This window comes from Aspergillus foveolatus (genome assembly GCF_047715535.1).
Source record: "Aspergillus foveolatus strain CBS 279.81 unplaced genomic scaffold BDW70scaffold_15, whole genome shotgun sequence".
Taxonomy (NCBI): Eukaryota; Fungi; Ascomycota; class Eurotiomycetes; order Eurotiales; family Aspergillaceae; genus Aspergillus; species Aspergillus foveolatus.
The window spans coordinates 155,802-169,890 of record NW_027396079.1 but is presented as its reverse complement, the minus strand read 5'-3'; the positions used below and the strand labels follow the sequence as shown (position 1 = coordinate 169,890).

The following is a 14,089-nucleotide window of genomic DNA, read 5'->3' as shown; positions in this document are numbered from 1 at the left end:
GGCGTATCCGAACCCATATGATGCAAAATACAAGTATAACCTCCAAAACGGATATATAGATAGTATTATTCGTCAAGAGCGAGGCGGCCATTGGTTTTGCCCATTGCTTAACTGTCGCAGAAGATCCAGCTGCGCCTTCACCTGGTCAAAATTCATAGCCTGGTTTTGAGGCTGCGGTTGCCCTGTCACAGGTTGTTGCTGAGGAAGAGCTTGTGTCTGCTGATATTGTTGCTGCTGTTGTTGCTGTTGCAACGCAGCCAAGAACAGCGGGTTGATATGCGGGGTGGGCGACATCTGCTGGTAAGGATTAGGCTGCTGGTAAGCCTGCTGATACGGCATCTGGAAATTGAAGGGTGTCGTTGGGATTGCAGCTTGAGCGTACGGCTGCTGTTGTTGAGGTTGTTGCGGTTGTTGCGGAAGAGTCGGGTACGATGGATATTGCTGAGATGGGCTGTAGGCGGGATAGGGCTGCGGTTGACGTTGATGAGGCTGAGAATCCGACCTCTCCTGTTGATGGTACGCCTGACGATCGTGGTGTGACTGATGTCCGTGATCCCTACCACCCCGGCCACGACCACGACTAACTCTGCCACGATCAGAACCTCGGCCGCGGCCTCTGCCACCGAAGCCAGAAGTCCTGTTGAAAGAACCATCATTCTCCACGGGAGCTCCCTGCTGCATCATCTCGTGTAGATTTTTAGGTCTTGCAAGCGGGGTGTAGCCATCTTCGGGTACGTTATCATCGTAATTGAGCTCGCTATGGCTCAACTTCGATGGGCCAGGTGGCCCTTTTGCAGCCTTTGAAGGCCCGCCGTCCTGGTTCTTCGCACCCTTTCTCTCCTGGCGCTTCTGCTTCAACTTCCGCCTATATTCAGCTTCTTGTTCGTCATCGGAGAACTCCACTTCATCTTCGCCGACTTCCTCGTCGTGGAAGTTGGACGCATCACTTCCCTTCAATCCTTTCAAAGGTTGTGTGAAGACAAACGTTGAGTGATCCACGACATAATATACGACAGTGCCTCTAGAGAGACCATGCTTCTCGACATCGGCAGCTGTGGCAAATCTAACAGCATACAGCGGGTTCTCGACACGTCCCAAGGTCTCAGAAACCACACCGGCGATGCGGCGATCTTCCAAGCAGAGAAGTGATCCAGCCTCGAGGACTTGGTATTCTCCGGTGGTGTTCGCCGCGATTAGCACAGTGTTGTCAACCGCCGCCTCCACGTTCCCTAGGAGCACGATCTTCATTTCCGGCGTAATGGTAATGTCCGGGATAGGCAGGACTTCCTCAGGGATCTCGTTCGCTGTCTTTAAAGGAGCACCAGATTTGCCCTTACCCTCTCCTTCATCGTCAGAGCCTAGCTCAGCCTGCATCAGAATCCGCGCTTGTTCCTCGGGACTCAGAATCGGATAATCCTCATCCTGGTCGCTCTCGTCGGAAGAGTCCGAGGAACCGTCAGAGGAGGACTCGTACGGGGAGGAATCCATCTCCCATTCGGGGTGCTCCTCCTCTTCCTCTTCCTCTTCCTCCTGCCGTTCGGCTTGCATGGTCGCGGCGGTGTCAGCGACTGCATTCACTGTTCCATCCTCATCACCACCCATCTGATCAGTCCTCTCCTGCTCCTTACTCACTTCAGCCTCTCCCTTGGGCTGTTTATGTTCCTCCTCGACTTCCATTGCATCTGGGCCTCCCTCTGCCGGTTTCTCAGTCCCTTCCTTCTGTGTTTCCTGTCCACTATGCACGGCATTGAAATGGGTTTCCATTTCCGTTTCTCGAGTAGGGATCTTTGAATCTGTATTATTCGAGTTTTCGTTCATGCCGGAACTCTGGCTGCGCCGGTTCTGACTGAGGCTGTCGTTGACCAGACTCAAGCCCGGGATTTGTGGAGGCGGGGCTGAGGATACGGGTTCCTCGGTGACCACAGCTTTGATTCCATTTTCCACCTTGTACTCCCCATCCACCGGCGTCCCTGAAACCAGCGGGGTGTTGTAGAAATCGCTTCCATCATCTGCTGGGGTCAACGCAATGGGTGGCGTATCGTTCATATTGATTCGTTTTGTGGGCGGGCCCTCGGGGGCAGCCCCGGGGTTGTTCTGGCTATTGGGTTCTGTCATATTTTTGACAGAAGTATGATAAACGCAAATTATTGGAATATAGCCGAACTGAGAAAGTGTGTAATGTTCACTCGAGGATTCTTCCCGGGAATTTTTTTATGGAACTACCACTTTTGCCGTTGCGGTCGCCGAACTAGCTCCTTATCGATAAGGATTTGGTTTCGTGTCCGCTTCTATTCTCCAGTTGCTGAGGGACGATCCTCTATGTCCAGTCTGACTTCGAAGCAACTATCATAATGCCTCGAAAAGGAACTGAGGTTCCTTCTGTTCCACAGGGGCGGGCAGCTCCACGGACAAAGCCACGGTATCAATGACACTCTTCCTTCTCCAATGCGCCAGCTGACATCGACATCACAGTCCGCCTCCGCCACCCTTCTACCTTCCCTTGAACGTCACACTCTACGTCTGCCTCATATCGAACGGAATCGCCGCTTTCCTTGCGCCAATTCAAGACTGTGATGAGGTCTTCAACTTCTGGGAGCCGACTCATTACCTAGACCACGGGTACGGGCTCCAAACCTGGGAATACTCGCCCGTGTATTCAATTCGCAGCTGGCTATACATTACCCTTCATGGAATTGTCGGCAAGATCGGCTCCTTAGTAGTGGGTAGTAAATCCTCTGAATTCTACTTTATTCGGTTCTTCCTAGCTATGGTATGCGCAGCGTGTGAAACACGGCTATACTCCGCCATTTGTCGAACATTGAGCCCCAGGATCGGGCTGCTGTTTCTCATGATTGTCGCATTCAGTCCAGGCATGTTCCATGCCTCGGCCGCCTTTCTTCCATCTAGCTTTACCATGTATGCGTCCATGCTGGGCCTAGCTTCCTTTTTGGACTGGAGAGGTGGGCAGAAGACAGCACAAGGGATAATGTGGTTTGGAATTGGTGCGATCGTTGGGTGGCCTTTTGCCGGAGCTTTATTGCTTCCTCTTCTTTTCGAAGAGATCGTTATCGGTTACCTTTCTAGTAACATGCAGAAGGTCTTTTTTGACGTTCTGAATGGGGTTCTTAGGTGCTTGGCGATACTGGTATGACTTGATTATAATTCCAGCTCCAGCTCTGAATGAGCACTAACGTCTCCAGGCCGCAGAAGTCGCCGTCGACTTCACCTTTCTCCGTAAGCTTACTGTCGTGCCGTGGAATATAGTCGCCTATAACATATTCGGAGGTGAAGGAAGAGGGCCTGAGATTTTCGGTACAGAGTCTTGGACGTTCTATGTCAGGAATCTGCTCCTGAATTTCAACGTTTGGTTCATATTCGCGGTCTCAGCCGGCCCACTGCTGCTCTTGCAGGCCATATTCCGCGCTCGGGCGACAAACAATGAGACTATGCTAAGGACCGTAACCCTTTTGTCGCCCTTTTACATGTGGCTTGGGATCTTCACCCTACAAGCTCACAAGGAGGAAAGATTCATGTACCCGGCATATCCGTTTCTTGCCCTCAACGCGGCGATCGCTTTTCATATGATTCTCTCATACATCGGCTCGAGCGACCCAAAAGAGCTGATAGGGCGAGTCCCCGCAAAGTTAAAGCTTGCAGGAGTGATGTCTGTTATCTTGCTTGCCATCAACAGCGGGCTTCTAAGGACCCTAGGGATGATTACCGCTTACAATGCCCCCCTGAAAGTCCTGCAGCCATTGGAGCAGTCAGAGGTAGCTCAGCCGGGCGATATGGTTTGCTTTGGTAAGGAATGGTATCGCTTTCCTTCGTCTTTCTTTCTACCGGATGGCATGCGAGCCAAATTTATCCAAAGTGAGTTTCGTGGCCTGCTCCCTGGCGAGTTCCAAGACGCTCCAAACTATTTGGCCTTGCTTGAGGGTACCTCTCGGGTACCGGAAGGTATGAATGACCGCAATAAAGAGGACACAGGGAAATACGTAAGTTTTATGGTCCTGCAATCTATGACCTTTGGGTGGCTAACAATTCAATAGACCGACATCTCTCAATGCTCCTTCTTGGTTGACTCCCACTTCCCCGGTCGCGAAACCACAGCGCTGGAACCCAATTACTCGCAGGACAAGGCGCAGTGGGATGAGATCTCCTGCGCATCGTTTCTTGACGCTTCTCAAACGGGTCTTTTGGGTCGTCTCGTCTGGGTTCCTGATCTGCCGATCATCCCAGATCGATTCCGCAGAAGTTGGGGCCAATACTGCCTACTACGGCGGCGCACCTTGGACTCTGAGTCGGAGTTAGTATAGACTGTATGATCACCCAACAATGGAAACCGAAAAGCAGTAACGTCTCACTATTACACGTACCTGTATCCTGGTTGCCGCCGCAGTGGGAAAACCAAAGAGCTGGGCTGACACGCCGCTTTTCCTGATACGGTAAAAATATCCCAAGCTGCTCGGACTCCGGGCAATCATCAGTGCAGTCGTCATGCGGACTGATAAGCATTCCCCTCAGTATTCATCGCAAAGACTTATAGTGTATGGTCTATCGATACCACTTGGCTTGCTGAGGTCGCATCCGATGAACAGAACAGGCAATCAGATATGCCATACTCTCCAGAACAACGCATACGGTTGGCTATAATAATAAGATATCGGCTCTCGACTGCTTGATAGAATGCTAGAATGCCATCAACCTTGACCCCATTCTCTACAAGATATGATTTTAGAGACAATCTATTTTCCGCAGAACCCTATTGGGAATGCCGTCGCTGTCTCTGCGGTAACAACGTTCTGCATATGGATTTTTGCCAAATTCCTGCAAAAATGGAATGTGTTCAAGTCGAAGCCTTTGACGGTATCTAATTATCCGAAACCAACAAGGAAATACGGGGGTAGAGTTTCCTTTCTAATTTCACAAACATACGATAGGCTGCTCACCATCGCTCTGGATGTAGAATGGACACCGTCCAACTTCAAAAGACCAACTGCATCTCCCTACCCCAACTGGGACGTCCACACCACGAAACCGATTCCGTACCGACCATTTAGATACGGACCGTAAGTGATTTTGAAGCTTTTTGAATGTCTGCAGAGTTAACGCACAACAGCAACTACTTCATCACTATGGGCCTGCGAAGCATGAAATGGGACGAGTGGATTGGTAAGCCCTAATCTCATCTTCGGCGACACCTACTGACAGCAACCAGAGCTGGACAACCACTACCTCCGCTACCACAGAGACAAATCCCGTCGGCTCAAAGAAAGTGGAGACAAATGCTGCGCAACCGCCCCCGAAGCATGGGACGCCGCTGCCGAACTTCTTGAAGAACTGTATAACACCCCTGCCTCCATCAAACCCTTCAATCCACAGCTAACACTTCATCCAAAACACAGAACTTCCTACCTTCCCGAGCGCTACCCAAGCATGTTCCGCAAATCTCCAACTGGGCTCACCAACCTCCTCACAAACGAAACCTTCGATATCAGACAGCGCCCACTCCCCGAAGACCCCATGGCCATGTGCGCTCGCCTCATCCAGGACGATCTCGCTGTCATGATCGAAAAGTCCGACGGCGAATACTACCTCCTAGCAGGTGCGATCCTCCTCGCCGGCTTCTGGCGCCTCTCCGACAAATACGGCATGCGACTGTCTGAAATTCACACATCCGGCGACGTCCCAGGCTACAAAGAGAAACTAGAAAGGGGAATGATGAACTTCTTCCGACGCCTGAAGGTTGAGGACCCTGTTGTGCGCAATAACTACTTCATCCAGGTCGACGACAATCTAGCCTGGAGTCACAGTATTGGGTCAGAAGATGCGGACGTGGTATCTTGGAACACGGCGCAGAAAGACAAGGCCATTGAGCACCACTACTTCCGGTCCGAGAGACAGTCTCTGCGGCGGTTACCGAGAACGGGCGCAGTGGTGTTCACCATTAGGACGTATTTCGAGCCGATCACAAAAATTGTAGAGGAGCCATATGTTCCGGGTAGGCTCGCAAGTGCGATTCGGAGTTGGGGCGATGATGTGGCGAAGTATAAGGGAAGAGAAAAGTATGGGGATGTTCTGCTGGAGTTCTTGGATCGAAAACATGCGGAACAAGTTGCAGCTGGATTGGATCTCGAGAGGGAGGACGAGGTGAGGAGTTATCCTTTTTAGCCCTAAGGCTACGTCTTTGCCTATTTCACGGTATTGTGATTGTTTAATGTTCTCGAAATAGTTGTACATATTCACATCTCATAATTCTACATGCTTTGGCTATCTTGGCTTCAGGTTTCAGGTTGTTGGTTTTCATAGATAATCAGCAAGCGCAATGCAATAAGCCCGTTCAGTCCAACTCCAATACTGATATATGACGAATCTGCCCAATTCAGATGCTAGAAGATGCAGCCATGAAGATAAAACGCCGCCACCATAATATGCTAAGCAGGGTTTCCAGTAAACGCCAAAAAGACCAATAAAACAAATTTGAGGCACAAATCAAGCCGCCGCGTTACGCTGTTTTTTCCTCGCATACGCCCACTCTCGCTCCTGACGCCACTCGCACTCGTCCTGAAACTCGCAGATGCGGCATTTCCAAGTCTCCATGACTTCAACACCGCGCGGGGTCCGCTGGCCGCGCCACCAGGTCATCTGATCAGAAACATACGCCTCAAGCGATGTAGGGTCGAATAGGAAGGACCGACTGCCCAAGACGCGCGGATGCAAGTCGGCAGTTGGAGCAGAAGATATATAGCGGGCTGTTAGCAGGGGAGAGAGGATCGTTGGGTAGGGCTCTAGCATGGACGGTTGGAACTCGGAGGGAATAGAGGGAGCGACGGAGACGGATGCCAGTGTTGGTGGGAGAAAGGTAAGACGGAGTTGGTCTTTCATGAGTTTCCAAAGGCGACTTAGGTTATTGTGGGCGAGGAGGACGCTGATTGATTCCTGGCTCGCAGAGGGGTTTTGTAGTTTTGCGTCGTCTGACCTTGACGCTGGGTTGCCGGTATCCTGTGAGATTTGCTGGCGTGTGATTGCATCTTCGGGAGTAGGAATATAGTCTGGATCAAACTCGAGCGAAGACACGGCATCAAAGAATTGATCGTTTAAGGAGCCGACTTCACAAATGAAGGCGTCGGTAAATGTCTTCTCATGGTCCAAATCATACCGCGACGCGAGCAACTCGATTGTAACATCATCAGTCAGTACCAATCGGTTCAACATGTGATAGTATAGCTGGAGCTGGAGCAGCGTTGGTCGGAACGAGGAGCTCTTGACCGTCGGGGTGGAGTTGCTACCTCGCGTCTTGATGTCTGTCAAGTAGATCCGAGGCAGCTGCTGAAGTTCAGCAGTGGATTGGCTGCTAACCGGATCCTCCGCAGCCTGAGGTTCTACTTCATGGCGCGACATGTCCGCAAGCCTCTTCCCGCCCTGCGCAGGCGATAGCAAGTAGTCCGTCAGCGACATCTGGTACTCAGGCAAGACAGCCCTCGACGCTGCCGCCTCCGCATAGTAAGAAGCAGCCGAAGCCTCGAGCTCTGTGTCGGGACACTCATAACAAAGCTGGTCAATAACCCCATTGACCAGCTCCCCATCCACTAGCCCCCAGATCTCCAGCTCCCGCGTTATTCCAAACTCCCTCAATGTCCGCAACCCCTGTATGACATTCCATATCCGTAGCGCCAGCGCATCCTCCTTCGTCGTAACCTCTACCGGAACAGTCGTATAGATCTCGTCCTCGAGCGTCTTGTGTATCGTACTGCCCTTCTTCATCGCTGCTGTTCTCCGCTTCCTCCCATGTTTAGTGAGCGTATACCAGTATTGCACTTCGCACCAGGCAGGCGAGATCAAATCAGTGACGGAGAAGGCCTTGTTCGGCGGGCGTCGAAAACGCTCCACGGGTGATCGCGTATCAAGGGAAACCCTCACTTTCGAGTCCTCATTCCCCTTAATACTAGCCTGCTCGCGAGCCACATCCCTTTCCCGCTGCCGCTCCCGACCTTCCGTGGAGTCGGGATGCTCAACTAAGCGCTTTATAGTCAGGTCAGCGTTCTCAAACCATACAAGGGGATCAAGTCCCAAAAAAGTGTCCCCATACCAAACGTGGCCCCCCTACTGAAAGGGACCCAGCCTGCCTCAAGTGTAAATGCGTCCGAAAGTGCCCCTCCAGCGGTCTGAACCTGCCAGAGAGGATGCCTCTTCTCCCTCCCCAGTATCCTGGACACGCGCTCGCCCGATACATCGTCACCCAGGTCTTCGATATCCGGAACAGCCGCAGGGACAGGCTTGGATGGAGAAAATAGGCCCTGTCGCGTTGGGTTGTGACGAAGTCGGAGCGTTGTGGCTGCTGTTGCCACAGAGCCAGTCGCGTCAACTTGCGCGAGAAGCTGGTTCAACAGGTCGGTTTCATCGGCGCTAAAGTCCGATCCGTAGTCGCTGCTCGAGCTCAGGGCATCATCGTCGTCTGGTGGGGGAACAAATGGTGGTTGCGGTGAATATGACATTCCTGTGGGAGGTTTGGTTAGAGGCCAAGGTGAGAGCTTCTCAGGGAGTCGAGAGAGTCATGCAGGCGGATGGCGTCACAACGTCATCCTTAGGTGGACCTACTGGGCGGCCCTGCGCGTCTTCATCATCCTAATCATCCTAAGGATGAGCAGAAGAAGTAAACAGTTTAATGAAATTCCGGTCGAGTTCGAGTTTTGTCAAATCGATAGACGCGCGGGTGGTTCTCGGAATATATGCGGTCAGATTCAACCCTCTTCACGAGCATTCGAGTTGTCGTTCAGAGCAATAAAAACTTGCAGCTACCAGCCTTGATTCAGTTGTAGCTTCGAGCCTTTTGTCTGACTTTGCGCCAGAATAGGTGTTGTTTAGCATTTGTCCTGCAGAAGTCTTTGCTGTAATGTTTGTAAATATATATTTTTGTTTAGTCGCTATACAACCTGCATCACTTCTTACAGAACAAGATCATCAGTTACCAATCGAGAACTAAGAACCTCTATCAATTTTTTTATATTCTATTGCCATTACTATGGAATATACGCGTCCATACACAAATCTATAGTCTAGTCAAATACCCAAAGCCCTCAAGAATGCAAAAAGCGTCGCGTAGCGGGTCCTAGTGTACTGATACAGGCCCAATTTAAGCCTTGATAACAACTGCAACCTGCTCCTCTGACGGAGCCGGCTCCGTCATCGACGCAGTTTCAACCTCCCTTGCAGCCTTCTGATTCAACCAGCTCAAATAAGTCTGCCACCCGACCGCAATGCAACCCGAGAACACGTTGCGGAATTGCGGCGGGACATACATGAAGCTGAACGCCGTAACCATGGGCCAGAACTTGGCGCTATTCACGATACTCCGAGGCAGCGCGACCTTCAGCCGTTCCCATGTCTCTTCCAATGATGCGCCGGAGAGCAAAGAGTGCACGCTGAAGAAGTAGGTGTTGAAGACGGGGGTGAAGACGGCTTGCTGGACGACGACTTTCGTGAGGATGGAAAGGGGTTTAGAGGCGAAGTTGAAGCTGTTGTGGAGGAACATGAACCTAAATGGTCTCGGTTAGCCTGGCTTCCTGCTGGCATTGAAGTATCTCTCCAAGAGGGTATAGAGAAGCGGGCCAACTCACCAGGTATACGACGGAATACTCGACCCGATACCGACAGTTAGATGGCGCATTGTCCTCCACGGGTCATACCCTCCTTTCTCAGCAACACCCCCATTGTCCTCCTTTTCCGGCTGAGACTCCATACTCCTCTGCGACGGATTCTCCGGCGGAAAGAAAAACTGCGCACTGAGATCCCCGCACAGATAGATAACGATCGAACTGCACACCTGCGTCGTATACGGCCGTTTCTCCTGGAATCGCGAGTACGACCGCCCCATCCTCCCCAAAGGACCAGCCTGGATTATCTGCCGCAGCGATCGAGTCCCAGCGCGTGCGGGGACGGGCGGCGGCGTAGGGGGGATACTGATATGCGACTGCGCGGGCGACTCGCTTTTAGGAGTAGTGACATGCTTGGGTTTTCGTTTGATTGGTGTATCTGACTCATATCGTCGTGATTGTAAGCGCGCTTGAGGGAGAGCAGACGATCTGGAGGGGCTCGGGCTGAGAGCTGGACGTCGGAAGAATGCATGTCTCATTCTGAGAAGGGGCGCACCGCGCTTGCAGCGCGGGGCTCTAGCTCTTTGCTGCTTTAGTGTCGCTTCGTGATCTATTTAGGACATAGATTGGAGGACGTGAAAAAAGAGAGTAAATGGGTGAAAAAGAGCGGCCGGATGCGTATAAGCAACGATGGTGTACTTTGAAACGTGGAGCGACTTGCCTTGCTGACGAGGCCACGCACGAAACTAAAGGAGAGTATAAATGATAAGCAAACGAAAAGATCTATGATTGCAAAGAACGAGGGCTAGGTGAAATTGATCATCGTGATGGCGACTACTGCGAAAGAAAATCGGCAAACTGCAGTGGCCGCCAGAAATGCCGAGGATCGGAGAGGCCTGCCTATCAGAGCGTCTCCAGACATTACTCCAAATCTGCCTTTGTAACCTTTAAACGGGAACCTCGAACACAGAGTTAGAAAAGAGTGAGTTAGAAGATTATTGAATTATATCATCAAGCTAATAATCACCGTCTATATGCAACAAATCATGCAGGGTATATATCAACAATGCAGAGAGACAAAATGACTTTTCGCTTCCAATCGCATCACACATGGACACATTAAATGGGTAAAGCGCAAAAGCAATGCAAGGTGGAGACTAAAGATTATGTGTATCGGGGTATAAGGAAGGAGACCAAGTGCCTGAACTCTATTTTCCTCCAAAGGACTCGCGCGTGTTCACGCGGTCAATATCGTAAGGGTTGCCCTCATAGAGGGATTTATGCGACTTGTGAGAAGCGAACGATCGGGCCGAGGCCTTGCTGCGAAGCTGTCTGATCGAGGGAAGCTCTTCGACAGCAGAATCAGCTTCGGAGCTCACATCGTCCTCGGGGTGAGGGGCAGGGGCTTCGGTACGGTCAAACTTCTCAATCTCCTCATCCTCAGCAGCCTCCTCTTCGGCAGCAGGTTCGGGCTTGGCCTGCGCCATCATGCGGCGCATGAACGCATCGGACAGGGCGGCGTACTTGCAGCGGAGACGGATCGGCTTGCCGTACTTGTAGAAGAGGAAGGGGAAGGGAACACAGGCGAGCGCGAGGAAGGCCGGGATGGACGAGGCCCAGTGGATGCCGAGATCGCTATACATGTACGTGGTGAAGAGCGGGAAAACAGCACCGAAGATCGAACGGAGAACGGAGTTTGCTGCCAAAACGGAGGCAGCGAAGATGGTGTAGGTGTCAATCAGGTAGCTCATGATACTCAGGAAAACCAACACCATGCCGAAACCGAAGGGCACACCGGCGGCAATGCAGGCCATCCAGTGAATCGACGGGTAATTGGTCCAGGCGAACCAGAACAGACCGATTGGGATCGCGACGGAGGCGACCATGCAGGGAGGCAGACGTGCTTCCGGAGGGGCAAATCCTTCATTCTCGTCCTGAGCCCGGATGTACCGCTTGTTATCCCAGATGCTGTAGGCAATAGCGAAGAGCATGCCAACCATGATACCCAGGAACGGGAGCGCGCCAATACCCTGGTTCCAGCCGCGAACCTTTTGAAAAACGATGGGGTAGGCGGCGAAGAGCATGTACAGGGTTCCATAGACAATGGCCATGTACAGAGACAGCAGGAACACAATAGGCTCGCGGAAGAGCAGGATCCAGGGTCGAGAAAGAGCTGTCTTGAAAGCCTCCCCCAGAGTGATTCTGCCCTGCTCGATATCCGACTTGCTTCGATAGACCTTACCGGTAATCTTGGAAAGTCTCTCAGCACGGCGGCGAAGGAGAACTGGAGCATATGTCTCTGGCATAAAGAGAGACCCGGCGATCCAAAGCGCACCGGAGAAGGCGCCGAGGAATCCCATAACCCATCTCCAGCCGCCATTCATTCCTAGAAATCCACCGGTAATAGGACCGAGGACGGGACCTAGAACATACGACGTCAGTTTTAAGCACTCAGCGAAGCAGCACAGACCGAAGCAACATACCTAAGAAGGGAGCCGCAGCAAACAAACTCATGGCGACACCTCTCTGCTTCGCGGAAAACATATCGGCAATCACACCGCCAGCATTGGTGAGTGGTGACGAACCGAACGCACCGGCAAAGAAACGAAGGATGATGAGGGTCCACGAGTTCTTCGCGCCGGCGCATCCACAATTAAAAGCCGTAAGAGCCATATAGGTAAAAAAGTAGACAATCTGACGACCGAACATCTCACTCAGCGGTGCCCAGAGCAGAGGCCCGATCGCGAACCCGAGGACGAAAAGCGAGACACCGAGCGTTGCAACCTCACTGCCGATGCCAAACTCGGCCTGGATTTCCGCAACACCACCGGTATACGCCGACGAGACCAAAGCAACGGCCAGAGTCGCAATCGCAGCAACGCCCGTCAGGAACCATTTCATCATCGCTGAGAACTCCATGGGATTTCGAGGGTCGTTGGGGATCCAGACGACAACGTATGGGTCCTCCTCTGTACCTGACCCAGCGTATTTGTGGTCGATGACTTCTTGCGTGACGACGCCCTGGTCGACTACCAGGCGCCAGAACGGGATCTTTCGCGGGGCGGGCGCCTCAATGGGAGACGTCCCATTGGGCGCTCCATGGTCGTTGGCCATGGCGAGAGCTTGAGAGCTTCGATTGACGCTCAGGACCTTCAGGACCTGGGGGGGGAGCCGAAGACCGGAACGAGTGGGTGCAGCTGTCAGGATAGCGCTATAGAGAGGTAGCTCTATTGGTAAGGTGAGCGAGGGGTCCTGGAGGACGGTCCAGAGTAACACGGGTGTATAAAGAGATTCCCGTATAGATAAACTTTTATATTTATGAATGCGTCGATAAAGCACGAGGCAGATATTTCAACAAACAGTACCATTCTTTTCAGGGACCCTTCCACCTGGGTATATATACAGAAACTAAGTAGCAAAAAAAGTCTTCTGACTTCATAATTATGGAACCAGGGAAATCTTGACTCATGTAGACTAGCCTCGGATCTGATGCTCAGACGGTCTTGGGCTTGGTACTGTTCTGGGCAAGACCCAGCACGCTAGGCGGGTTTAAGCGGGCTAATGCCCGATTATGCCGCCGCTATGCACAGTCTGGAGCCCATAAAATTTCCGGATGCATGGCAAGATCGGGCTTAACCGTAAAGCGGAACCGAGCGCAAAACTGCTTTTGGATGAGCGCCACTGAGATGTGATGTAGCGCACGATGATTTGTCCATGACGAGGGTCTTCCAGAGATGACGCTCGAAAAGTCTGGCTGATCTAGAAGACTCTACCACCGGGCACGGTCTGGGGCTCATGTATAATATCGCATGTATAATATCGAAAATATGGTCATTATTACGGAGTCGCACTTTTAGGAGTTAAAGCTGGGTTCCAGCTGAAGGCGGATTTAGCACATTAACGGCGTTCATGCCAGTCCCGCAATCGGCTCGCACGGCATCTAAAGCTGCACTCGGACTCGGCTACTGCGCCCTTCCACGCCTGGCTTATCTAGAATGTCAGTCAGATTATAGTCTCGATACTGTAAGTAATTCTCCGCCATGACCGGCGTGACCTGCAGTGCAACCGTCTATACGAGCTAGGCCTCATGACTTCTTTCGCCCATCAAAGGCCACTCTTCCATCATCAATGACGATCAGAAATCAGAACCTTGAATTCGGGTCGCTTTATATTGAGATTATTCTTTATTAGTGATTACTATTTAGAGATTACTATTTATTAGAGATTAGTGATCCTACTCTATACACTGGAGGTCCTCGGTCTGGACAAACCAGCCCGAGTCGTAAGCCGTAACCAAATCCTTACCAAAACAGTGGACCCGTCACCTTCGGGACCTCGGCAAAGAAGAAAACTTAGCAAGCGGCAACCCCATTCTGACCCACTGTGCCTGGTGAAGACCGTTAAGGGGCACATCTAGATCGATTTTTTTGAGGCTTATGAACAGACTGCCGGATGGAGTGTCTGAGTCATCCAATAATTACAATAATAATGCTGAA

The 14,089-nt window shown here is 51.7% G+C and overlaps 4 protein-coding genes across 4 annotated transcripts; 1 reads left to right on the top strand and 3 right to left on the bottom strand.

Annotated features, from left to right (window-relative positions):
* Positions 1-13: 13 nt before the first annotated feature.
* On the bottom strand, positions 14-2,268 carry BDW70DRAFT_133376 (RNA-binding snoRNP assembly protein NAF1). Its single transcript, XM_073736320.1, has one exon. It carries the CDS (start codon positions 2,113-2,115, stop codon positions 73-75), a length of 2,043 nt encoding a protein of 680 aa, XP_073597415.1. The 5' UTR covers positions 2,116-2,268; the 3' UTR covers positions 14-72.
* Positions 2,269-2,351: 83 nt separating this feature from the next.
* On the top strand, positions 2,352-6,171 carry BDW70DRAFT_158583 (uncharacterized protein; the record flags this gene model as incomplete). The annotated part of the gene is made up of 8 exons (XM_073740543.1): positions 2,352-2,419; positions 2,473-3,145; positions 3,201-3,995; positions 4,050-4,306; positions 4,941-5,069; positions 5,120-5,172; positions 5,219-5,342; positions 5,406-6,171. The coding sequence occupies 8 exons, from the start codon at positions 2,352-2,354 to the stop codon at positions 6,169-6,171; spliced, it is 2,865 nt and encodes a 954-aa protein (XP_073597414.1).
* Positions 6,172-6,492: 321 nt separating this feature from the next.
* Positions 6,493-9,739, bottom strand: BDW70DRAFT_149140 (exonuclease V; the record flags this gene model as incomplete). The annotated part of the gene is made up of 4 exons (XM_073738964.1): positions 6,493-8,015; positions 8,090-8,497; positions 9,265-9,536; positions 9,618-9,739. 4 exons carry the CDS (start codon positions 9,737-9,739, stop codon positions 6,493-6,495), a joined length of 2,325 nt encoding a protein of 774 aa, XP_073597413.1.
* An 837-nt stretch (positions 9,740-10,576) lies between these two features.
* BDW70DRAFT_133370 (MFS transporter) lies at positions 10,577-12,976 on the bottom strand. Its single transcript, XM_073736319.1, has 3 exons — positions 12,077-12,976; positions 11,008-12,015; positions 10,577-10,941 (listed from the first exon to the last, which is right to left on the bottom strand). Exons 1-3 carry the CDS (start codon positions 12,705-12,707, stop codon positions 10,802-10,804), a joined length of 1,779 nt encoding a protein of 592 aa, XP_073597412.1. The 5' UTR covers positions 12,708-12,976; the 3' UTR covers positions 10,577-10,801.
* Positions 12,977-14,089: the final 1,113 nt, after the last annotated feature.